Here is a 26,370-nt window from a genome sequence, read left to right as displayed (position 1 = left end):
ATTGATTAGTATATTTGGTAATACTGAAGCTTGGAAAACCTTTGTTAAACTCTATGCTACCATTTGCTTTTTCTCCGCCAAAATCTCCGGCGTCTGACGTCACCTACAACATCACTTCCGTCACTTACCTTACCTGTCTGACTTTCTGAAAGGACACTGCCCCGCTCGCTCTCGCAGAGGTCATCACGGGGCGTGCTCCTTACAAAAGTTTAAAGATGCGTGTATCGAATAAAGAAACGTAAACAAAAAAAAAAGTTTGTTGCAGCGTTTTTTATTTCATTTGTAAAAAAAAACAAAACGTTTGTTTTACATAGAGGTCCAGGTCGGGGAAAGCATCTTTTTGACCCGAGAGGGTTTTCTCCCCCTTCGCGCAGGTGTCTGTACTCCCTCCTCCTCCTCCTCCTCCACAGATTTAAGACGCGCGTACTGGTCGCGAGCTCGACGGTTATGTATGGAGGATGAGGGGATGTTTGATTCGACCAAAGTAGTTAAAAACGCGTTCCATCCTTTCGGTCGCGTTTGGTTTTTACTTTTAAAAGAGAGGGAGAGGTTTTTAAATAGATCGATCATGTGCGAACCCCGCACCGCATCCCCCTTGTAAACAAATTCTCCCCTCTTTGTCCATCCTCCTCCCCCCTCCGCTAATTTCTGCATAATGTAGCGGGCGTTTTTGCGGTCTCGAGGGGGTAAGGATTTTAATACTTCTTCCACCATTTCATCCTCCTCCTCCTCCCTGGGCTGCTGCACCTGCTCCTGCACTTGTTGCTGCTGCTGCTGCTGCGCCTCCTCGGGCGGGAGGTGGAAAGTCACCTGACTCTCCTCGTCCCGACCCTGTTTAGAGAGTGTGAGATATCTCCGCAGCAGAGACTCGTATCTTTTGACTTTTTCGTACGAATTTAGCCGCGGATCCTCCAGTATGGCTTTCATCTTTTCGTCCAAATCATCTTTGGCAGTTTCTCTGACGGTAGGCTCGGTGGGTCGGGTCAGTTTTTTCAACTCGTGAGAGGGAACGAGAATCATTTTTTTAAACATCTCAACGTTTCTGAAATATTCCTCCCAGCAGGTTCCCCAGAATGGGTACGGCTGCAGACAGCAGAGGGAAAAGAAACCCACCCGTTTGTTTCTTTAAAACTTGACGTTTACGGTTTAAGCTCGTTTTCTTGTCGGCCAGCAGCCTGATGATCTTTTGCTGGCGTTTCAGTTTTTGGTATTGAGAAGCGGAAAGAGGTATGTTCCCCTTTAAAAGATTTAAAGCTATCTCGCACAGCGCCTGGAGGAAATCCGGGGAGCTGTGAGCGAGAATGTCTTTGCGTTTCTGCGGCGACGCGTGGTACAGAGCTTGCAGTAAGACTGCGTTTCTTTTTATACGCTGAGACATGGCTACTTGGGTTTGGGCAGGTAAATGACGGGGTACTGCCCCGGAAGCAGACCGGCGCGCACTCTGTAGCGTTCTGGGCACGAGGGAGTGAGATCGAGGATTAAATACCCGTGGGGCTCCTCGGTGGCGTCTTTGAAACTGTCTGAGAAAAATGTTTTTTGCGAAGGGAAAATCTGACGGGCCAAAATCTCAATCTGCAGCTTGTCTCTGGGGTTTTTAAACAACACCATATAATTGGAGTTTAAGCTGATGGTGCGGCTGTATTTACCCTGATGGAAAACGTTCTGGGTCAGCATCATGACCGAGACGTTTTTATGGTGGCGGTATTGAGTGAAAATTTTAACCACTTCCTGGTGATCCGAGGCCTGAAAGATGACGTCATCCCGCACCACCAGAACGTCTCGGAAATCTTTGAAAGAATCAGGCAGCCCCTCGACAAATTTAATGTTTTTATTGGTCTTTGAAAGTTCCTCGTACATGGGTTGAAAAGAAGTATAAATCCACACAATATTCGCGGGCACAGTATCCATGACGCGTTCGCAGTTTTCCAAAACACACTTTACAAAATGAGTTTTCCCACACCCGCTAGGCCCCACAACGAGACAGGAAAAAGGCACTTTCAGTCTGTGATCAAAATCAGTTTCCTCCATTTTTTAGAAAAAAACAAAAAACAAAAACAAAACAAAACAAAAAACAAACAAACACCCTAGTACCCGAAAGGCAGAGTTGTACCGTCTGGAAAGAGACGTCTCTTGTCGTAAACCACGCGAAACTTTTTCTGAAATGATCTGTTTTTGAGCACAAAGCCTCTCTTATCCCTCTGAATCCCGTGCTGAGGGGTCTCGAGCTCCGCCTCCTTCATACCAGAAAGGTAACTTTCCACCAACCCGCTCATACTGTCAAAATTGACCCGGTCGCAACATTCTCTCGTCTGCGTTATACCTTTCATCTTTACCACCAGTTTCTTTTTGTTTCTGGTCCAGTAGGCGTAACTCTTTGGACCCGCGGAGACAAATTCCTGGATGGTTTCCCTGTCTAATTCGTCCGTGAGATCCCCTAGATAGTTGCCCAGCTCTAAAGTTTCCTCCCCCTCTTTCACTACGTAGATCAGAGAGTCGGTGTCGGTGTACAGAACGCTGCGCTGCAATTTTTCTAAATACTCGTAGAGTTTTAGACGGGTGTAGGCTGTGGTGAAAGCGGCGATGAAAACGTTATTGGTCGCGCCGGGAGGTATCACGCACCGCTCGTTATAGCTCCACTGAATTAACGCCACTTCCTGTTTTTTGGTCTTTAAAAAAGAGACGTGTTTAAAGTCGTACTGGCCTGAAAAGACGTAGTTAAAAAACTGACTGGGCTTTCTGACCAAAGTGGTCTGAGTCAGGTTGGTTCTCTGAGCAAACTTTCCCCAGAAACTGTTGAGACACAATTTCGATACCTGCCTTTTGGCCGGATTCACCTCTATTTTTGACGGGTCTAAACGTATGCCCTGATGCCTGTGGTACTCTTCCACGTATTTGCTCCTCTCATCCTCGTCGCGAGCTTCCGGAGGATAGCCGGAGGCTTCCTGTTTGCCTTTGAGAAAAGTGTTAATATAACCGGCAAAAATGTCGCTGCTGCGGCTATCAAAGTGCCAGACCTCTGTGATTTTTGCCACTCTGTAACCCAATTCTAAGGCTTTGTTAAACTCGACGGTGACCCAGACCCCTGTGAGAGCTCTGGTCTCGTCGTCGTGAAGGCACGGGCCGCTTTGATGATTAGTCTCGGCGCAGGTGCGACAGAGGGAGAATATTAATTTACCTCCGGGGGTTTTGTACGGTAGAACGGGGAAATAGAGCCCGCGCGGCGGGTAAACGGTGGCTCTGATCAGCCCGAAATAACTGCGAGGGTCTGCAAAATTCTCTCTGATGATTTGGGGGTGATGCAGAGGGTAAGCGCGCTTGGCGTTGACGTAAGGGTACAGGGATGTGACGTCTACGTAATACACATTTTCTCCTGGCGAGGCGCTGTAACGCAGCCTCAAGGCCGAAGTGCGGCCTCCGTAAAGTCCCGAGTGAGGAGACAGAGGTTCCGGGGCTTCGTAGCTCCGCATAAAATTTTTAACCTCCTCGTTCGATTTTTTCATCTCGTTCCATTCGTGCTCCCACAGCGTGACCGTGCGGACTCTGTAAACGTTTCTCAGCTCCCGGAGCCTCGCCTCGGCGGAGGCGTGCAGGTCCCCGTAAGGAGCGCGGGTCAAAGGGCAGATTTCCTCGGGCCTGTAGCATTTTGGACAGCCGTGATAAAAGCATCCCAGAAATTCCCACACCCACTTTTCCCCGTTAATCAGCGCGTATCCGTCGACAAAGTACGGGCCTATTTTTTTCTCCCCTCCGGTTGTGAGAGCGTGTTGAATGGGAATTTTCTGAGAGCGAGCTACCCACTCCAGCCACTGAATGGACGCGTGCGAATAGGCTTTGAACCTGCGGCCATAGTTGTCGGGCGAGGGGATGGCCAGAGTGCTTTCGGGTAGGAAATTGGTGAGAAACACTTTCATGCAGGCTGAAGCTATAGTGACGCAGCTGAAAGGGTCGACTTTAGTTTCGCCTATAAACCCGTCTCTGAACTTTACGCACGCCTCCCTCAGGATATTAACGTCGTTTCGGCAGTAATACAGGGACTCTTTTTCAAAGTTAAACACCCCACGGGAGGCCTCGCCGTGCCAACGCAAAAACTCCTCCCGCTCGGAGAGGGACATGCGTTCTACCCCGTAATCCGAAGGAGGCGGGTACGGACCCACGTATTTTAAACGGTCCCGCGAGCTGAATTTGTGAGGAAAAAATCCCTTGGATTTGTCCTCGAAGCCTAAAGCTTTGGGCATAGCGCTGAGACGCATGGTGAGAAAAGAAAGCGAGTCTATGAATTTGAGAAGGAAATCGGATTCTGTGAAACATATAATTTTACTGCCTTGCATGATGAGAGAGGGCGTCATCCCCTCTCCCACCAGGTGACTTAGAATTAAATAGCTGTCAAACCCTTTCGCGTTGTGCGCAACGAACGTGGTCTCTCTATATCTTTTCCTTCTGTATCTTTGGAGAAACTTTTCAACGCAGTCTACACCGTAAGCATGCCACTCTTCTCCTTCTAGAGATTTTGTGCACACTAGGTAAGGGACGTGCGCCCCCTCCCTGTCTGGGAAGGTTTCAAAGTCATAAAAGATTATGGAAGCGGTGTCGAAGCTTTCGTGTTTCAGAGGTTGAATGTAACACAGGTGCTGATTTTTGTCGGGAGGAAGCTCCGCGCGGCAGATTTTACATCTGGCGGCTGTGCACCTGTGCTTTTCGCGACGGGAGAGGAGTTTGCAGTCCGGACATTTATACAATTGTTGACAAACGCTGAGGCCGGAACTGGAGTGAATTCTGGGTTGTTTGTGTTTCAAATAACACATGCGTGTGCGACATGATCTGTTACAATCCGTACAGATTACAGAGTCCAGAAAGTGAGTGGGGCACACGGGGTCAAAACAGAGGTTGCAGCGGTTTTGACAAAAGTGTTCCTCTCTTTTATAATATATGACACTCCTCGCAAATGTACTGGATTCCTAAAAATGTTTTTAGATTTTTTATCCCGTAATAGTGATGTCGGAATAAGAATAAGTACAGCGGGTGAGACGTGTTTGGGTAGTCTGTTTCGATTAGCGAAAGAGTTCTGTCCTCGGGCGGGCGGTAAAACACGACGATTTTACGATTTAGTATTTGCTCGAATTTACCTATGTCGGTGAGGGTTACCTGGGTGCGATCGCTCAGCCCCGCTAAACGTTGCAGCTCTCTGCCGCGTTCCAGGGCCTGTTTATCTGTGAAATGAGGTTGAGTGAGGTGAATCAGGTTAATGGCGAAACACAGATTATCGTTTTTGTTTCTTACCACGTACAGACAGCGTCGCTTTTTGACTAGAATTTCATCATCTAACGTTTTGCGAATCTTTTTACGCGGGTCATTGCCGCCTCTAGGATTTCTAATTACTTGCACAACAATTTCTAGGGGAGAGCCCGCCACGATCGCGCCGTTTGATTGTATCAGCCTGGCCAACAGGTCCTCAAAAACCGGTACAATGTTTTCAACGCTTTCGTCGACGTTAAAAACAGCGTGATTTCGCGCGTGCTCGCTGATGATCTCCAGTTGAACCCGGTCGTTACGACTAACTTCCGGTCTCACCCTATCCGCTAGATCTACAAAATTATCCCTGACGTCGAGGTAAAATTGAGCGAGGTCGGTCGCTTCATTCGGAGAGGGAATGTTAAATACTCGCCTTATTTCAAAATTATTAAATTGTTCGCGGCGAGTCACCGCATCGTTCTGTACCCGAGATCCTCCTTGTTGATGCTCCGCAGGCCGCTCCTCCTCCGCGGGCTCCTGCTCCTGCACTTGTTGCTGCACCTGCTCCTCCTGCTGCTGCTGCTGCTGCGCCTCCCTCTGCCGGTCGTAGAGCTGAAGAGCATTTTCTAACGGTTGCAGAGGATCAAAGTTCAGTAGACCGGCGCGCCGTTCGTTTTCAATGTTTTGAAGGAGGGCTTGCAAAGCGTTTTCTAAAGGCTGTAGGGGGTCGATCGGTGGTGGGGCTATATTGTTTTCTATCGGTGGGGCTATATGATCAACGTCTCTGTTCATTTCTGCCACGGCTTCCAACAAAGCGTCAGGAATGCTGCGTTCTTCTGACATGATTTTCTTTATTTCTTAATTCACAGACTTTTACATGTGTATGCTTTTACTTTGCATCCCTTTACAGGTCCTTGTGTCGATATATTGATGCATATGCGCGGACTGTTATGCGTGAATGAAAGCGAGGTCTCCGAGGATTCTCTTCTTATGAAGTAGCCGTCGACCTGTAAGAAAAGACGGACAGAATGTAATTTTTAAAACTTACATTTTTTATAGAGCGGAGAAGTTTATTAGGATCGATTCATCCCTCGTCAATTACCTCTCAGTCTCCTGAGAGGAGGAGGAGGAGGAGGAGGAGGAGGAGCTCTGGACGGTTCCTCCTCCGCCTGATTTTCTGTATCGGTCTCTGTCGAGAAATAAAAACAGAAGAGAGAAAAGTTTTAAGAAAACAATCTCCTCCTTCCTATTTTTGAGAATGAAAAAAACTTTTATTTACCTCGCTCCTCCGTCCGATTGTCTGTAGCGGGGGTTTGAATAGGTATATCCACAATCTCGGCTGTCGAGAAATAAAACAAACTTTTAAAAATCCGCTCCAAGTCGGGAGGGGCGGTATAGCACACTCGGATTACTCCGTCACATCCTGTTATTCAACAAAATGACGGATAATGCATCATATTGTTTACCTTCGGATTTAAAAGCTATTTTCCTGCAGTTCTCCTGGTATGCGGAGACGAAAATAACATCGTCTTCTTCTTTTCGCTGCGGCGGCGGGGTCTGTATATTCTCGATTACCGCTGTTGAGAAATAAAACAAACTTTTAAAAATCCGCTCCGGGTCGGGAGGGGCGGTATAGCACACTAGGATTACTCCGTCACATCCTGTTATTCAACAAAATGGCGGATAATGCAACATATTGTTTACCTTCGGATTTAAAACTTTTTTCTCCGCAGTTCTCCTGGTTTGCGGAGACGAAAATATCGTCGTTTTCTCGCCGCGGTCTTTCGCCGATCGGCAGCGGAGGTTCTGCGGGGAGGATGGCATCTAAATCGCCTCGGAAAACGGCCGGATTTATGCTGGTATTCACCGCACTATCAATAGCGTCTGTAAGTAAGTAACAGAGTTTCATTGAAAAAAGTCTATCTAAACTTATTTAAAAAATGATATATATTTATTTAATCGCACCGTAGTCCACTTGCGTGAAATCATTGATGTAGAAATCTAAAAGAAAGTAATCAAATTATTGACATCTCTGTTGATATATAATTTAAAGTCGTAAAGAAAAAAAGGCTTACCGGGGTGAGGTACGAACAGTTCTGGCGAGATGGCCCTGGCGCTCGTCTAGCGAGGCATCTGTTTTTTCGCATCTTTCTCCTGACAATATTGTCAGTTAGAGAGGGTTTTTTTTTTTTTCTCATCCTTCGGGTCTCTCTGTGTGTGTGTGTGTGTGTGTGTGCAGTCGGGAGAGTCGGGGTATCCAATTTCCTTTTTTTGAATGCCTTCTTGTGAACGCTGTCTGTTTTCCACATTCTGCAACGGTAAAATACGACTTAGAGGCGGATATTTGTTTTACCTTATGGGCAACAGTTGTTCTTGCTCGCCTCCTGTTGACAAAACTCGCCTCATGGTTGACTCTGAGAAAAAACCTCTTTCCCACAGAGGGGAATAAACTTATTCGAATATGAGCTTTTTTCCACTAAGGCTTATTTTATGGGGAGATGTACGAAATTATTTACCGGGTTACAAGCAATGATAATATCGGCTGTTGACTCCTCATTTTCATTTTCTGTCTATTGAGAAAACCCATTGTAAAAGTATTGAAAAAAAAACTCTACCAAGGAGCAGGCTGCGCAAAAGCAACCTCATATAGATGTTTTAATAATAATAATAATTTTTTGGAGGACGCGTTATAGGTTATAAGCATTGAGAAAAAACTGATATCTGCTGTCTCATTCCTCCTTGACCCGCGGTGTGTGTGTGTGTGTGTGTGTGTGTGTGTGTGTGTGTGTGTGTGTGTGTGTGTGTGTGAAACAAGAGCTCCTGTCACGGCTATTATGGTTTGTTTTTCAGTCTCTTGTAAAAAGGACTCTCAAAGGGAAAAGTAGTATTCACTAAGGGATATTTATTCATTTTTACACATACGGGGTAGGCAGCCTGTAGGTTACAAGTGGATAGAAAGTTCTTCTTTTCATCACAAGCTATGGTGTATCTTAAAGGTTTTTTTACTGCGTCTGTATTATAGGAAAATAAAATACTATTGAAAGAAACGGTTCTCTACAGGAAGTCACTCTTTTTTCCCATTACAAATGCCGGTGCAGCTTAAGAAAGTAAAATTACATCCGCTATTGTAAAAAAAAAGAAATACAGAGAAAATTGTCATAATATCGAAACAGAATTCAAACTATGAGTTTGCGGAAAACTAACTGCCGCTCTGTCTCTCTATACATCATAGAATCATCTGCTGCATCACCGCTGTGCTTCAGGAACCCTCTCTGATCTCCCCCCAGCAACCATACCCCTCCCCTCATGCTTAGGGAACATGACGCATCAGGTTTGAAAATGACTAGACACTTCCGGAGTATTTCCGGTAGGGTCATAAGGTCCGGATCGAGGCCTTCCATAGTAAATATGCTGTATTTGAATATGTCATATTCAAAGCCTTCTTCGGGAGAGCAGATTTCTTCGCCGTCCAAGTACACAGGAGCGCTGCTGGGCTGCAGAAGGAAATCCATCTTGCGTCTGTGCCTTAGAAATTGTGACGGACTCCTCCTCTCTGCTTTTATTCTCCTCCCATACCGCAGACCCTCCCTCCCTCTAAAAACTTTTTTCTTTTTTTCCCAACAACAGGTGCCGCGCTTCCGGAGGTTTCCCCCCTCCCTTCTCCGGATGCACCGGGGGGTTCCCCCTCCCTTCTCAGGATGCAATTCGTCACGCTTAGGGACAGGTGGCGCGCTTCCGGGGTTTCCCCCTCCCTTCTCCGGATGCAATTCGTCACGCTTAGGGGATCAAATTACACACTTCCGGGGGGGAGGGGGGAGGTCAAAAGGTCATGATTAGGGCCATCAATCAAATCGGATCAAATTTTGTCATAAACCGTATGGGAGTATCTCTCTACCATGTTTTCCGACTCCTGTCCACGGGGAAGAGTGAGTTGAGTACCTTTTGTCCGGTTGTCCAGAGTTGAATTCTTCAGGTACGTCGGTTCCCCAGATTGAGTCATGTGGTCTGACTGTTGAAGTTGAGCGTTTCTTCCTGGATGAGGATGTTGATGTTGATGTGCACTTTACAAAAGTCATTCTGAAGGTGTGGTCGGAGATCAGAATTAGTGCACTTGTTCCAGGGTGTTTCCCATAAATGGTTGTGTTAATATGCTCGACATGTGCGAGCAGACGTAGCAGTCTTTCTCTGTGGTCCTCTTAAGCACGTATCTGTATCAGGCATTTTTCATCCAAGGATAGATGTGGTCTTGTGTCATGTCCATTAGGTGGAATTTGTCATGCGTTCATCTTCTCAGTCTGCCTCGTGGCTCAGCTGCTGTTGGCATCAGCTGGGGTCCTGTAAGGGTGAGCTTTGCAGTTAAGGTAACCAGGAGGGTTCCCCTTCCCATGGTTGCACATAGGTCCATCACACCCACACCTGGCTGCCCTAAAGTTGATCGGATGGAAGGTGGAAGTGCGGGCTTACCCTACGGGGGCCCAATCTTCACTCATCCCCGAAGCAACCAAAACGTGGGTGAGACTTCCCTAATGTGCTTCCTCCTTGGTGTCGGGGCTTCCCGGGACCTCAACCTTTTTGCAGTGGCTCTGATGTATCCAGGAGGGTCTCTCTGCAATTTTACAGGCTGTGGGTGTGGTCAATAACACTTGATAGGGACCCTCCCAGCGAGGCAAGCGCCAATTTCTCCTCTGGAGCACTCGTATTAGGACCCAATCGCCTGGTTTCAACCTGCAAGAGACTAGAGAAGCGTCGCACGGCAGTTTATTGTTCAAAACAATATCCTTATTTTCTAGTAGTTTTGCCATCCATTCTGCCAGAGTTGTTTCTCTGACAGATTTGTCTAGAGGTTCACTTGTCACTGGTAGTGGAAAAGGTCTGCCATGAACAACCTCAAATGGTGTAAGTTTTTGAGAGCCTTGTGTTAATCTCATCCACATCTTTACTAGACCTATGCATTCAGGCCATGGTCTTCCTATTTCTTCCATGCATTTTCTGAGTCTCTGTTTTATGGTGCAGTTAGTTCTCTCCACTAAGCCTGCACTTTGTGGGTGATAAGCACAATGGTTTCTCATGCTGAATCCTAGTGCTTCAGAGACTTTGCTGATCACATCATTGACAAAATGTGTCCCATTATCTGATCTTATCAGAGTAGGGATGCCATATGTTGGGATGAAATGATTACATAGACATTTTGCCACTGAGATTACATCTGCTTTTTTCACTGGATAAATCTCTGGCCATTTTGAGAATACGTCTATAATCACTAGAGCGTATTTTGAGCCTTGACCTTCACTTAATTCAATGAAGTCCATATGAATGGTGTGAAATGGATGAGGTGGTGTGGGGAAATGTCCTCTTTTTGGCCTTAGATTTCCCTGTGAGTTGTGTTTCTGGCAAATCATGCATGTTCTCACAAATTCTTTTACTGAAGTTTCGAAATTCAGAGTGTAAAAGTGTGTATTAATGATCTGAATCATCCCCACCGATGACACATGAGTAACTCCATGTGTCACTAATGCTGCTGTTTTGTGTAGGGATTTGGGAAGTATTGGTTTTCCTTCACAAGTCATCAGATCATCTTTTAGTTGTGCTCCACACTTTAACCATTTCTTCTGTTCTGTGGTTGGTGCTGCTTTTTGTTCATCCTTAAGTACGTCAAGTGGTATTTGCATGGTGAATGCAGACATTAATGTGTCTACAGTTTTTTGTGCGGCTAACTTAGCTGCTTGACCTGCAAAGTTATTGCCTTTAGTTATTTCTGATTTATCTTTCTAATGTGCAGCACATTTGCATAATGCTAACTGTTTTGGCAATATTATTACATCTAATAGTGTTTTCGGAAGACTTCCATGTTGTACCGGGTTTCCAGTAGATGTAATCATTCCTCTGTTCTGCCAGATTTTTGCAAAGTGGTGTACTGCTGAAAAAACATACTGGCTGTCAGTGTATATATTTATATCTTGGCCTGCGTGCAATTCACATGCACGTATGACTGCTTTGAGTTCTGCACTCTGAGCGGAGTGTGAGGATGTTAGCAGTTTTGCTTCTATCACTCTGTCTGCTGTCGTTACTGCATAGCCTACACAGTTTTGTCCTAGGCTATTCTTAGACACTGAGCCATCTACAAAAATGTCACTGAAACCGGGTTGTGGTGTGCTGTGAATGTCAGCACGTGGCTTTGTCTCCTCATCTAATTTTTGCATACAGCAGTGTGGATGACCTTCTTCGGGTGAGGCCAAAAGTGTGCTCAGGTTCAGCTGACAACATTTCTTGATTCTAATGTGTGATTGCGACAATAAGATTCCAACATATGAGAGCTGTCTCGCATGTGTGAGGTAGATCAAATTGGCTTGGAGTAGAATTGAAGTCACTGCGTGGGGTACTCTGATTATGTGCTCTAATAGGGTGATATGGTACTACAAGGTCATTAAGATAAGATGGGGCCTGATTATTTAAGCCCTTGTATGTGAGGAGCAGGATTTTGAATTCTGGATTTAACAGGAAGCCAAAACAGGAGAAATCTGCTCTCTCTTTCTAGTCCCTGTCAGGACTCTTGCTGCAGCATTTTGGATTAGCTGAAGGCTTTTCAGGGAGTTTTTAGGACTTCCTGATAATAATGAATTACAGTCGTCCAGCCTGGAGTAATGAACTAGTTTTTCAGCGTCACTCTGAGACAGGATATTTCTAACTTTAGAGATGTTGCACAAATGGAAGAACGCAGTCTTACATATTTGTTTAATATGTGCATTGAAGGACATGTCCTGGTCAAAAATGACTCCAAGGTTCCTCACAGTGTTACTGGAGGCCAAGGTAATGCCATCCAGAGTAAGAATCTGCTTAGATACCATATTTCTAAGCTTTTCAGGGCCGAGTACAATAACCTCAGTTTGATCTGAATTAAGAAGCAGAAAGTTAGCGGCCATCCAGGTCTTTATGTCTTTAAGACATTCCTGCAGTTTAACTCATTGGTGTGTGTTATCTGGCTTCATGGACAGATAGAGCTGGGTGTCATCAGCATAGCAGTGTAAATGTATGCTATGTCTTCTAATGATGCTGCCTAAGGGAAGCATGTATAATGTAAACAGAATTGGTCCTAGCACTGAACCCTGTGGAACTCCATAATTAACCTCAGTGTGTGAAGAGGACTCTCCATTTACATGCACAAACTGGAGTCTATTAGATAGATATGATACAAACCACTGCAGTGCAGTACCTGTAATACCTACAGCATGTTCTAATCGCTCTAATAGGATATTATGGTCGACAGTATCGAACGCTGCACTGAGGTCTAGCAGGACAAGCACAGAGATGAGTCCACTGTCAGAGGCCATAAGAAGATCATTTGTAACCTTCACTAAAGCTGTTTCTGTGCTGTGATGAGCTCTGAAACCTGACTGAAACTCTTCAAATAAACCATTCCTCTGCAGATGATCTGTTAGCTGTTTGACAACTACTCTTTCAAGGATGTTTGATATGAAACGAAGGTTGGAGATTGGCCTATAATTAGCTACACGCCATTTCCTCTCCAGCTTACGAGTCATCTGCTTTAAGCTACGTGTTTGAGAATTATACCACGGAGTCAGGTACTTCTGATTTGAGGCCTTAGTTTTCACAGGAGCTACAGTATCCAGAGTCGTAAGTAGTGAGGAGGTAAAATTATTAACAAGATAATCGACCTCTGTTGGAGCCGCGTTCAGATAGCTGCTCTGCTCTATGTTAGTACAGGGCATTGAAGATGATAACAGTGGGTGGATTATATTCTTAAACTTAGTTACAGCGCTTTCAGAAAGACATCTACTGTGATAAAGTCTACTCTCCACTGCTGTGTAATCAATTATTGTAAATGTAAATGTTATCAGGAAATGATCAGACAGCAGAGGGTTTTCAGGAAACACTGTTAAATGTTCAGTTTCTATGCCATATGTTAAAACAAGATCTAGAGTGTGATTAAAGTGGTGGGTGGGTTCTTTTACATTTTGAGAGAAACCAATTGAGTCTAATAACAGATTAAATGCCATGTTGAGGCTGTCATTTTTAGCATCTACATGGATGTTAAAATCACCCACAATAATTATTTTATCTGAGCTCAGAACTAAATCAGATAAAAACTCTGAGAAATCAGACAGAAACTCTGTGTAAGGCCCAGGTGGACGATAGATGATAACAAGTAAGACTGGTTTCTGAGTTTTACAGCTGGGGTGGACGAGGCTAAGCATCAGGCTTTCAAATGAATTAAAAGTCTGTCTGGGTCTTTGGTTGATTAATAGGCTGGTGTGAAAAATTGCTGCCACACCGCCCCCTCGGCCTGTGCTTCGAGGTTTCTGGTAGTTAGAATGACTCGGGGGTGTTGATTCATTTAAACTAACATAATCATCCTGCTGCAACCAGGTTTCTGTAAGGCAGAGTAAATCAATTTGTTGATCAATTATTAAGTCATGTACTAACAGAGACTTGGAGGAGAGAGACCTAATATTTAATAATCCACATTTCACTGTTTTACTCTTTGGTTCAGATGTGGATACTGTATTGTTCTTTCTTTGTAATTGTTTATGTTTAAGTTGTTTGTTGCTGGTTTTTAGTTTGTTTTTTGTCTGTTTGGGAGCTGACACAGTCTCTATGGAGATGGGTTTTTGGGGGGGTAGCAGGAGGAGAGAAGCTGCAGAGAGGCGTGTAAGACTGCAACTCTGCTTCCTGGTCCCAACTCTGGATAGTCATATTTTGGGGGGTTTAATAAATTTGTCCATATTTCTAGAAATGAGAGCTGCTCCATCCAAAGTGGGATGGATGCCGTCTCTCCTAACAAGACCAGGTTTCCTCCAGAAGGTTTGCCAATTATCTATGAAGCCCACATCGTTTCTGGGACACCACTCAGACAGCCAGCAATTTAAGGAGAACATGCGTCTAAACATGTCACTCCTGGTCCCACATTGTTTTGGCAAATTTACACACCGATTCAATATTGATTTTAGTGACCTCCGATTGTTGTAACCGGGTGTCATTACTGCCGATGTGAATTATGATTTTACTGTATTTACGATTACCCTTAGCCAGCAGTTTTAAATTTCCTTCAATGTCGCCTGCTCTGGCCCCTGGAAGACAATTGACTATGGTTGCCGGTGTCTCTAGCTTCACATGTCTGAGAACAGAATTACCAATTACCAGAGTTTGACCCCCGGCGGGTGTGTCACCGAGTGGGGAAGAACGGTTAGACACAAAAAGCGGTTCACAGGGGAAAGCCAGTTCAAGATAACCTTGGAAAGCAGATCTTTAGTTAACAATGGAGGATAATAAGCTGTCACGATCATTTGAAAAGAAGCTTTTTCTTTGCATATGAATTCGTCAAGGATCGATCTGACAGTTGGGTGGGCCCTCTCCCATTTCAGTCACCGAAACAGCGTCAGCTATTACAACAGGAAGTAAGACCTCAAACGTCTCATGTCTCTTTGGTGTAGGAAGGAAGCCAGAGATGAAAGGCCACTATGTACAGTTCATGGAAAAGATGTCCTGCAATGGTCAACCAGATTCTTCTTACATGGTAAAGAATGCTGGTACTTATCAAGGTTTGGTGTCTGTCATCCGCAGTAGTCATGGCAAATCAAGGGAGTGTTTGACTTCAGCGCTCAGTACAATAATATGTCCCTTTTTCATGTGCTACGCCAGGCTCAGGTCTAAATAACAGCCTGTTCGCTTTGCTTATCTGTTTCAAGTGCGAACCTTTTGCAGTTTAACTGACATTCAGCAAATGTTCCACAGCTTCTTGAATCCCAAAGAAAAACTTTGGTATTATTTCTGTCTTGTGGTTTTGTGACCTCAACCTTGAGTTTCAGATGAAGGTCCATGTGTTTGGTAATGGCCGATCTCCAGTGGCGGCCATCTATGGTTTGAAAAGAACAGATCAAACAGTTCACAAGAGTAAGACAATGGAAGTATGTGTATACCGACAACAATCCAGCTGACCAGCTAGTCTTTTCCTCATGGCTAATCAAGCCAACTCAGCAAAGCACAACCTTTCCTCGAAACATCTCAGAGTTGTCGGGTGGTTAACAAGAGCCCAGCTAACATCAGATGAATCACGCCTGATACTCATTCCTGGTAAACATCATGTTATTAAAGATTATCAGAAATGGTGACTGTTCCCGAGACCTGTGTCAGAGGTCATTCTTCTTGTTTGTGTTTGCTTGTTGTGTTTGTTAGTGTATATATGTTGTTTCTGGATTTGGCATCTTATAGATGCCAGGCCGGGAGTGTACGGATCCCAGTAAAGTAATTTAAACTTCTGCATATAAAACAGATCCACCGTTTTATTCTGGGGCACAGCAGTGTAAAGAGGCATTATTTGATGTTGAGTTTGTACAATCTGTAAGTATGTTTCAGTTGATTTCATGATTCACAGATTGTTATTTTCTTGTAATTTAATTGTCTCATGATTATAGTTAGTGAGGCAGATGGTACTATCCAGTCAGAACTAAGTATGTCACTGTTAAATGGCTTCCAAACCGTGCAGTTACTTTACTTGACCATATATTGAATAGGGTGTGCGACTGATGTGAACTTACACTGAAATTGTCTTTTATCTTTATCTATGTTTGCTTACAGTTTAACAAGTATGGTCCAGTAAACTACCTCAAACTTTGCTCTGGTCTCAAGTGTTTTATTGGACGCTTGTTGAGCTCACTGTCCGTGTAAACTGTACATCGCATGGTGAGGGCAGCAGCAGCGTCTTGACTTTAAACATCTTACAGAATTCTTCAAGATTTTTTTCAAATATTTCAGCATATTTTCTCAAAGGTTTTTCACAGTTTTCTTTCATAAACTACCTCTGAGATATTAGGCCATTCACTTTCTTTACCCCTGTAATACTCCATCATCTGTATCAATCAAACCCAGCACAGTGCTCTTAGACTACCAAAGGTTTCCATTCCAGTACAAAGAAAAAGAACAAATAAGCGGAGAACAAGGCATTGAATAGACACCACTAGCCTCTGAATGCTAAAAGTGGTTGAGCAATGTGTGCTGTTCTTTCAAAGTTGTGACTAACCTTTCACATAGAGGTTTAACAGCTGGCTGAGTTACGCATTTATAATCAGGTCAGCCAGCTACTGCTCTCAGTGCAGTCCAACTCATATGACCATATTTCTTTGAGTTGTGCTGCTATGGATCACAACTGGGTTTTTTCCTCTGTATGTATTATTGTTGGGTCTACCTTACAATGTAAAGCACCTTGAGGCGACTGTTGTTGTGATTTGGTGCTGTATAAATAAAATTGAATTGAATTGAATTCTTTTCCAACTAATGTCTTTACTTTTACATCTTCCACAATGTTTCAACATTTTTTCAACATTTCAGGAAATTTTAAAATATTTCCCACACTTTCACCACATCTGAGAAATTAGGCATTCACTTTGTTTACTCCTGCAATACTCCATCATGTCTACCCATCACACGTAATCACAGCACACAGTGCAGTGCTCTTAGGCTCCCAATGTTCGCCAATCCTTGAAAAAGGAATATGGCAAATTATTGGAGAGGTGGAGAAACCAACGAATGAATAGAAACCAAAAACTTCCTTTGGCTCTATCATATTTATGTGACGTCTTCACTCGCGTTTAATATAAAGAATCAATGTTCATAGGACAAAAGACAGAGGCAGAACAGTTGAGCTATTAGATTGTAGCATGTCAACCAGCTAGCCTCTACAGTGAACTAAGGGCTGTGGTATATTTAAGATGCTTCACACATAAATGACCACCTTAAGACTGAGACATGTTTCGTTAACTGTGGAGTGAAGGATCATAAAGAGAGATCCCCTTATCTTTGTTCTTTCATAACCTCAGCTTCTTGTTGCATATTGTTAGAGAAGACAGGTACTGATGTACAGTAGCCTATATGCACGCTAAAAGTGGTTGAGCAATGTGTGCTGTTCTTTCAAAGTTGTGACTAACCTTTCACATAGAGCAAAGGGTTAACAGCTGGCTGAGTTACGCGTATATAATCAGGTCAGCCAGCTACTGCTCTCAGTGCAGTCCAACTCATATGATCATGTTTCTTTCAGTTGTGCTGCTATGGATCTGCGTTTTCTTTATCATCCTTCAGGTCAAATCCAAGAGGCCAAAGAACTTCCCACCAGGACCCCCAGTCTTTCCCATACTGGGAACCATTTTGCAGCTGAGTTTAGAGAACCCCTTGAAGGACTTTGAGAGGGTAAGAAAAACCTTGCAATGAAATGTGTTTAAATGTCATATTCTTATCCCACTAGTGGATTTATTAATAGTATTAAATGGCTCTAAATGTTTAGATACTAAAACTCACACATAAATTAACATTATTGTGATTTTCCTGACATTAACAGATTCAAGAGTTGTTGTGGTTTTACTGTTAAAGACATGAAACCATGAAACAGCTGTGACTGGTAAATGAAATCATTTGAAATCCAAAAATCTTACACTGAAAGTGAAAATGCCACCATGAAACTAAACTACACTGGAAAAAGTAAAAATAAATAAATAAAAACTAATTAGGAAATGGAGACTATAATAACACCTGCGTCTCTAATCGGTCACACACTCATTAACATCTTTTAGAATATGAGTAAAACCCTAAATAATTGTGAAAGTTCATGCTAAACATGCACCTTTATGCAATAAACAACTTACTGGTTACCAGTACAGTACAGTTCCAAATGATCGCCTCTGTCAGTGCGCCCCAGGGTGGCTGTGGCTACAATGTAGCTGCCATCACCAGTGGGTGGATGTGTGTGTGTGGATGGGTGGATGACTGGATATGTAAAGCGCTTTGGGGTCCTTAGGGACTAGTAAAGCGCTATATAAATACAGGCCATTTACCATATATGAATTCTGGTTGTGCTTACTGACCTCGAACTGATTTTATGTGGTACACTCAAAAATCTGTCAACAAATGTTTTAGTACGACTTTGGTAAGCTATGAAGCCGCACCGCTTGATGGACTGTGGGAGCATTACGGCTACCGTAGTGATCGCAAGGCTCCTGCAAACACAATCGCATGGCAGGATGCTGTAAACGGACCAAACTTCAGTCAGGAGAACAACTGAGATAATCCATCCACAATATGAGGTTAGTCATTCATATACTGCAACAACATGGGAATAGAGCAGCGGCCAGAGAATTCATCATTGATGAATCAATGGTACAGAAGTGGAGGAAACAAGAAGAATGAGTTGAGTAAAGTTTGACTTATCTGTTTTGTTACGCTTAATGCGCCTTATGGTCCAAAAAATATGGTACTAGCCTGTAGGTTCAGCAAGAGTCTAGCATTCCCAGAGCAGCTTCTATCAATGGACCTGTTATTCTCATTTCAAGATCCTTGTAGTTATCCTGGAACTGGACTCGACTAGCTTTGCATCATTCACAGTTTAAATAATAATTGAATTTTAGCATGCATGCTAGAGATGTTAACAGTCCTTTCTGACTGCAGTGAAACTCCAGTGAGATGCTGGTGTATCGAGCTGTATTGAACTGGACATAAATAAAAGATGAAATGAGCCAGAAAGTCGAGGTTCTCTGAGAAAGAACAAAATGCCACCATTGATTATCCAAACGTTCTTCCCTTCTTTGTCGCTATTACTGTCGTAGGTGTCGTTTTGGTAGATTATGGCTCTAGTTGGAGGGAACATCGTCGCTTTGCTCTGATGACTTTGAGGAACTTTGGTCTGGGGAAGAACTCAATGGAGGACCGGGTTCATGAAGAGATAAAGTACCTCGTTAGTACGCTGAAAGAGAGCGTTGGTAAGTGTCCACATAACTGAATTTTGTGCTGTGCCATTATTTCTGTAATGTTTTGTGTTACATTACAAGGTAAAACCATGAGTCCTGGAGTTATGTTTCACAATGCTGCCTCCAACATCATCTGCCAGGTTCTGTTTGCGAGACGCTTTGAGTATGATGATGCGCTAATCAAACAGATTGTTCAGTGCTTCACTGAGAACTCCAAGCTAGCCGTTGGACCGTGGGCTATGGTGAGGACGTTTTTATGAAGTAATAAAGCTCAATTAAGTATATAATTTATATTGAGCTCTTAAACCCACAATTCTACCAGTAACAAAACTAATATACAGATGTTTTACATATACAGCTGTATATTTACCAATCTGGACTGGCCTCTTCTGCTCCCAATTAAACAAAACTCACTTATCGTTCTTTCCAGCTCTATGATTCGTTCCCTATAATTCGTAACCTGCCACTGCCGTTTCAAAAGGCCTTTGAGAATTTTGAGGTAATATTAACAAAAACTTTATCAGTAGGAAGAATATGTTTTTGTTTCTTTGTGAATGACAGCTTTTGCTTTTTAGACTTATGGGACTATTGCAATTGGTTTTATCAATGAGCACAAGAAGACCAGAGTCCCTGGAGAGCCACGAGACTTTATTGACTGCTATCTGGATGAACTTGAGAAGGTGTGTGAGTGTGAAAAGAATCAAATCTAACCAGTGTAATCTTTTGAATTCGTGGAATCCTGGCTTTTCCACTGTGGAATTTTGACCCAATACAGGAACGTCTATAATTGGTTCTGTTTAAAAAAGTCTAAGTCTATGAATATTACCTTGTAGGAAAACAGCTTAGATAATGGAATTGTGAAGAAGACTCGCCCAGCTCTGACTGCTTTTCAGTCATCCATATGTTGAGCTTGCTCATTCTGGCCTAAGGTGTGCATGCAAGGATGGCCCTCCATTTGAGCCCAAATCCCCTCAGTCACAGCCATGATCAGCAGCTCTCCTCTAAATCTGTGCACTTGGTTACATACCAAAGTTAGAATTAGTGATAATTACTGTAATCATAATCCTGTTTTTGCCTATTACAGTATACTCAGAATAGCTTTTTTCAAATTATACATGTTAACATCAGAGTGTCTCTTTAGTGTCTCGCTTATTCCCCACTCCCATCCACACAGCCTCCAAGGTCATCTTTAACATGAACAAGCCACTCCACACAGAATCTCAGTGAGAGGACTGTTATTATTTCCTTACTCAGATCATATTTTATGATTCGTCGTATTGGTTAAACTCATACTTGATTGTATTCGGGCTAGTATTAAACATAATTACCTGTCAGCAAAATTAGATACACATTATGAAGGCTGGAGACACATTTCTTATCTTACACACACACACACACACACAACACACACACACACACACACACACACTAATCTGACAGGGTCGATGCAGAATCAGCGCACAAAAAATCCAGACACGATAATCATTTTCATTTCCCGACGGCATTCCTAATTCAACATATTAATTAGACTTATACTTTGATTATATATTTGATTAAGAATTACAATTACAATTAGCAAACTCACGTACAGAAACATGACGTTTGAGCCCTCTGTGTCACTTTTACAGTTTTTTCTGAATGCTTAAACCCTAACTGTGATTCCTGTAGCACAATCTCTAAAACTATTCAGACTTATAGCAAAACCACTCACTGAGTTTGCAAAACTAAAAGCACAAAAACTGCTTTGCACTCAGTTTGCAATTTTGTAACACACACTTTGCAAAACTGTAGGCACAATTCACTGCACAACACTCAATTACCAAATTTCCAACACACTCCTAGCAAAAGCATACACATGTATGGCTATCATTAACACTAATTTGCCAACTGTCTGGCACACTTTCACATGTGAAAACTTTTCTAGATAATTAGTTCACTTTGCAATCAGCCTAAGCACTATAATACAGGTAAGCTGTGTGTGCGGAGTACAATGGAGGGAGCAGAAAGAGTGAGAAGTAGAGGAGGCCGAGGAAGAGGACGTGGAGGTGAAGAAGTAGGATGAAGAGGACAACAAGGACAAGGAGGAGCAAGAGGAAGACGAGGAGGGGGGAGAGGAAGACGAGGAGGGGGGAGAGGAAGGGTAGGAAGAGTAAGAAATAGAATTGCTGATGACATCAGAGCTACAATAGTGGACCATGTCATCAACCGTGGAATGACCCTGAGGGAAGCTGGCCAACGGGTCCAGCCTAACTCGAGCCGCTACACTGTAGCAAGCACCATAAGGACATCTTGAAATGAGAATCGGTGAGTACAGTCACTTTGCACAAAGATCTGTAGCACTGCCATATGCCAATGAGAAACACACCAATACCATTGATGTAAAAATACTGAAATTGTTACTTTACAGAATTGCTAGATGACCAGATGCTGGGGCAGAGGAAGCATGTTCACTGCAGACCAAGTAACCCATATAGTCATTATGGCGATTGCAAATAATCCTATACTTGGAAATAAACACTTGTGTTTGTTTTGATGTGTTTGAATAAACACCAGTACTTGAAGTTTGGATCCCTCTATGCTTATGGATCTATGACAGAAGTATGAGCTCAAACTGACATAGCCTACCTTGTGCACAGGGAAAGCAAAAGCCAGATGTGTTTTGTATTCATACCATCAGTGTGCAGTTGGCGCATTGTGTGCTTAGTAGATGATGGCTTGTGTGTACTGTTTGATACGGAAACACCACTTTTACGAAGGTGTGAAGAGTTAATCTAGCTGTGTTTGCTTTTGCAAGAGAACTACAATGTTTTGATGATTGGGTGACAGGTTTTCTTATTTGTGTGAAGAGTTTTGCAAAAATAGTCAATAGTTACAAAAAATGTGCTTAAGCAATCAGAAAAAACTGTAACATAAAAAGCTGGATTTAGTCTGTTTACTGTCTCTCAGATATACTGAAAGGTACGCTTCTCAACACCAAAGAGAGATATCCATAAAGTTTTAATTCACACATTTAAAAAATGCATTTCCTTATTACAACTGAAAAAGACATTTGTCTTACAATAATCATTCTCCTCTTTTTAGAGAGGCAATGACGGTTCTTCATTTTCAGAAGAACAGCTCATTATGTACTCTTTAGATCTTCATGGTGCTGGGACTGACACCACCTCCAACACACTCCTTACTGCTTTCCTTTACCTTATGACCTTCCCACACATACAAGGTAAATCTGCACATGTAAATAAGACATAATATGTTTTTTTGATATTTGTATCTGCTACAGGCTCTGTATCTTCAGTTTGTCACATTCACGTGCACTTTAGGCTTCACATAGTAGAATCTAATTTGAAGAACACCTGGTAGCAACTAATTAGGGGTCAAAAAGTGCCCTGCGCATCACATATCATCACATCTTGTAAAGGTATGAGTCCTACTGAAGTCAGCTGAAATAATTTCCATTAGATCAACTGTGGATTTTGTATTTAATGACTGGTATTGTTTGACAAGATGAAGTGAATTAATACAGAAGGTTTCATATGTTTTCCCCACTGCACGCATATAAAATAACTTCACTCTCAACACGACATGCTCCTTTACTGACAACATCAAACCAGTTCCTTTTTCAAGAATGTAGTCGCAACAATGCGTTGGCTGGAAACAACTCTCCTAGTGTGATAGTCTCAACATGTTATATAAGCCGTCATGTGAATTGTGTTATTTTATTTTGTCTGCACAGACAGATGTCAGCAAGAGATAGACCAAGTACTGGAAGGGAAGTATCGGGCCAGTTTTGAAGACAGGAACGAGATGCCTTACACCCAGGTGCTGTACATCAGGCAGTTCTACTTATAAATGTCCCTCGGTTTACGTCTTGATGCGTGCTCAATCATCTAGCATTTTCAGTTGAACTACGTCCAGATGAACAGAATCAACCTTTGGAGGTCCCTCTGTTTAGCAGGTGTTGTTCAATGGTGTGTTTAATTCAAAAGCCGACACAACTGCTGGCAGCTGTAAAAATTCAAGGGACCTTATGGAAGAGTGAGGTATAATCCATTCAATTACAAAAAGGCTAAGAAATAAACAATATTAATATAAAAGGGACACAAAAAATGCTTAGGGTCCACAATAATAAGAACAGATGAAGAACAGGAGGTGGAAACTCCAATAGACAGAAGTCCTTTATTGGGGTGATATGGTACTATGAGGTCTTTAACATAAGACCTTTTATGTGAGTGGAAGGATTTTAAATACGAATTCTGGATTTAACAGGGAGCCAATGAAGAGAAGTCAATATGGGGTACATATGCTATGCTTTCTAGTCCCTGTCAGTACTCTAGCTGCAGTATTTTGGATTAACTGGTTATTAGGGAGTTTTCAGGACAGCCCGATGATAAAGAATTAAAATTATTAACCCAGAAGTAATAAATGCATGAACTAGTTTTTCAGTGTCATGCTTAAATGGGATGTTGCTCATTTTAGAGCAGTTTAGCTAATTGGTGTGTGCCATCTGGCTTCATGGACAGATAAGGTTGGGTATCATCTGCATAGCAATAACAATGTATGCTGTGCCTTTGACTGATACTGCCTAAGGGTAGCGTGTATAATATAAACAGATCTGGTCCCAGCACAAAATCCTTTGAAACTGCATAATTAACCTTTATTGCATATGATTCAATCCACTGCAGCACAGTAGCTTTAATACCTACAGCACGTTCAGCTCTCAGTAATAATACATTATGGTCAAACCTTTTGACCACTATACTGAGATCTAGCAGGACAACCACTGTCAGAGGCCATAAGAAGATCATTTGTAACCTTCACTAAAGCTGTTTCTATGCGCTTTACACAACTTGTGCATTCGCACAAGCACATTTTCTTAGTGCTTTCTAACTAACATTCACACACAAATTCATACTTCGATGGATGCATCGGAGAGCAATTTGGGGTTAGTATCTTGCCCAAGGATATTTGGCATGCAGACTAGGAGAAGCGAGGAATCGAACCACTAACCTTACGATCAGTAGATGACCTGCTCTACCGCCTGAGCTACAGCCAACTGAGGAAACAGCTGGCTGAGGAAAACACTTCTGTGTTTGAAGAGGCTCTGGGTTGTACCCAACAGCGCGTGTAATGTAATACTCCTGCCACTGCTCAGGGAACATGAACTAACAGGAGTAAGTGTGTACTGCCCCAAAACATTTATTACTACTAATAAGTAGTTGCACCACAACTGTGGCTCAGGTGGTAGAGCAGATCAGCTACTGATCGGAAGGTTGGTGGTTCAATCCCAGGCTGCTCCTGTCTGCGTGCCAAATATCCTTGGGCAAGATACTAACCCCGAGTTGCCCTCCGATGCGTTCATCTGTGTATGAATGTAGTTTAGGTTGCACTTGAGTTTAGAAGTGCTTTTATGAGTGGGTGAATGAGGCATGTTGTATAGAGCGCTTTGAGTACTCCAGGAGAGTAGAAAAGCGCTATATAAGAATCAGTCCATTTACCACAAGGCATGTGATAATACAGGGGAGACTTCCTGACTGTTCACTGAGGCTACATTACTTATCTCACCACTACAGCATTCTGCCAGTTGCTTGGGAGACGAGCCCTCCACTCCAATAATGTCTAAAACTGGCTAAAAGCTTTTTAAAGTTTTTTTTGTATAAAAGTGAAAAAGGAGCAGAAAGTCTTGCTCACAGAAGTTTGAAACTCTACGTTTTGCCATTCCATCACTTCCTGATGATGCTGATGATAATCAAAAACCTGACAGTGTGTAATCATCTCAGATGACCGACCTGATCTATTCGTATGTATTTTTTGTCTGAGCACCTGAAGTCTTCCCAGAGTCGATTAAGCACAGACAATCTCTTCTGTTGGTCCAGGCTGTGATTCATGAAGTGCAGAGAGTTGCCAACACTGTTCCTCTCAGTGTCTTCCACCGCACAACTACAGACACAGAGCTCATGGGATATTCCATTCCCAAGGTAAGGTACAGCTCTTTAAATATGTTTGAACAACTGAGGCAATAAAGAGCATCCGTGGTGGACATTTTTTCTTTGTATTCATTTTCCCCTCAGGGAACAATGATCATTGAGAATCTGACCTCAGTGCTCAACGAGGAGGGACAGTGGAAATTCCCTCATGAATTCAACCCTGAAAACTTCCTTGATGACAAAGGGGAGTTTGTTAAACCAGAGGCCTTCATGCCTTTCTCTGCAGGTACATGAGCACACTGACGGGGACAGACAGGGCCAGTTAAAACAGTTTTTGTTTTGATAATTTTGCAGTCTTTTTCAATGCCTCAGGTCCTCGGATGTGTCTCGGAGAGGGTCTGGCTCGCATGGAGCTCTTTCTCATTATGGTGACTCTGCTGAGGAAGTTTAAATTCATCTGGCCCGAGGATGCAGGAGAACCAGACTTCACTCCAGTCTTTGGGATCACAATGACTCCCAAACCTTACCGCATGAAGGTCCAACTAAGAAGGCCACAGTGAGGCAGTGTGAATACAAAGAAGCAGATGGAAATAGAATGCCAGTTAGTTTAGAAAGGTCATTTTAAAATAGGAAATACACTGACTCATCCTGCTGGGAATGAGCTGGGATGAGACAGCATTTATGTAATGGTTCTCAAATGGTAGGAAACAGCAAAGGGAAAAAATTAGAAAAGCAAAGCTGAATGAGTCTGATTTATGTAGGAAAAAGACAATAAACAAGATGCTCACACACTCATGTTGATTGTGATTTTATTAAAATCCATCTTTTATTAATTATGTGATTTTTTTATATGAGGTTGTGGAGGTAAGCATCAACGACACAGAGCTCTCAGTTCTCACTCCTTCTTTATTCGTCTCCAACATCAACTGCGCATATCGCGCCACAAAACACAGGAACACACTTCCTATACACTGGGTGTGAGTGGAGCCCTCTAGTGGTCCACCACACATGCCCCCCCCCCCCCCCCCCCGAACACCCAGCAGAACTAGTCCAGGACCCGGGGATTAAGCAAACGGCCGGAACGACTGAACTGGGGGGGTGGGGAACTGACAGAGGGCAACCCAGCCCGGGAGCGAGGCTGGCACTGGCGGTCAGAAAAAGCTGCAGACGACTCGGACTCCGTTGATTTTGGGTCGCTCCTGGGGGAAAAAACAGAATCCATCAGCCCGGTGGCAGGTGGGCGGCCGCGGCGAGGGGCCTGGGCCGGGACCACCTGATCCTCTTGCATAACATGTGCAGGCTTAAGTCTGTCAACAGAGACAACTTCCTGCCGACCGCCAAAGTCCAAAATGAAATGTTTGTTGCCTGGTTTAAGAACCCTGTATGGCCCGTCATATGGTGGACGCAGCAGAGTCCTATGGGCATCGTGCCTGACGAAAACGAAACAAGCAGAGTCTAATGAACTCGGA

General features: G+C 43.2%; 1 protein-coding gene and 1 long non-coding RNA gene across 2 annotated transcripts; one reads left to right on the top strand and one right to left on the bottom strand.

Annotated features, from left to right (window-relative positions):
* Window positions 1–6,358: 6,358 nt before the first annotated feature.
* Window positions 6,359–6,978, bottom strand: LOC146704151 (uncharacterized). The gene is made up of 4 exons (XR_014921643.1): window positions 6,934–6,978; window positions 6,696–6,806; window positions 6,509–6,568; window positions 6,359–6,418 (listed from the first exon to the last, which is right to left on the bottom strand). It is a non-coding gene; the product is annotated as an uncharacterized LOC146704151 (long non-coding RNA).
* Window positions 6,979–9,614: 2,636 nt separating this feature from the next.
* LOC146704150 (cytochrome P450 2J4-like) lies at window positions 9,615–25,530 on the top strand. Its single transcript, XM_085465101.1, has 10 exons — window positions 9,615–9,741; window positions 18,747–18,989; window positions 19,059–19,219; window positions 19,408–19,476; window positions 19,553–19,657; window positions 22,059–22,197; window positions 22,711–22,796; window positions 24,851–24,952; window positions 25,046–25,187; window positions 25,274–25,530. The coding sequence occupies exons 1-10, from the start codon at window positions 9,615–9,617 to the stop codon at window positions 25,459–25,461; spliced, it is 1,362 nt and encodes a 453-aa protein (XP_085321227.1). The 3' UTR covers window positions 25,462–25,530.
* Window positions 25,531–26,370: the final 840 nt, after the last annotated feature.

This window comes from Copadichromis virginalis, linkage group LG7 (assembly GCF_057382275.1).
Source record: "Copadichromis virginalis isolate Kocher_CV1m ecotype Utaka linkage group LG7, C_Virginalis_male_GT1.1, whole genome shotgun sequence".
NCBI classification, from domain to species: domain Eukaryota; kingdom Metazoa; phylum Chordata; class Actinopteri; order Cichliformes; family Cichlidae; genus Copadichromis; species Copadichromis virginalis.
This window is presented reverse-complemented; position numbering and strand designations above follow the sequence as displayed.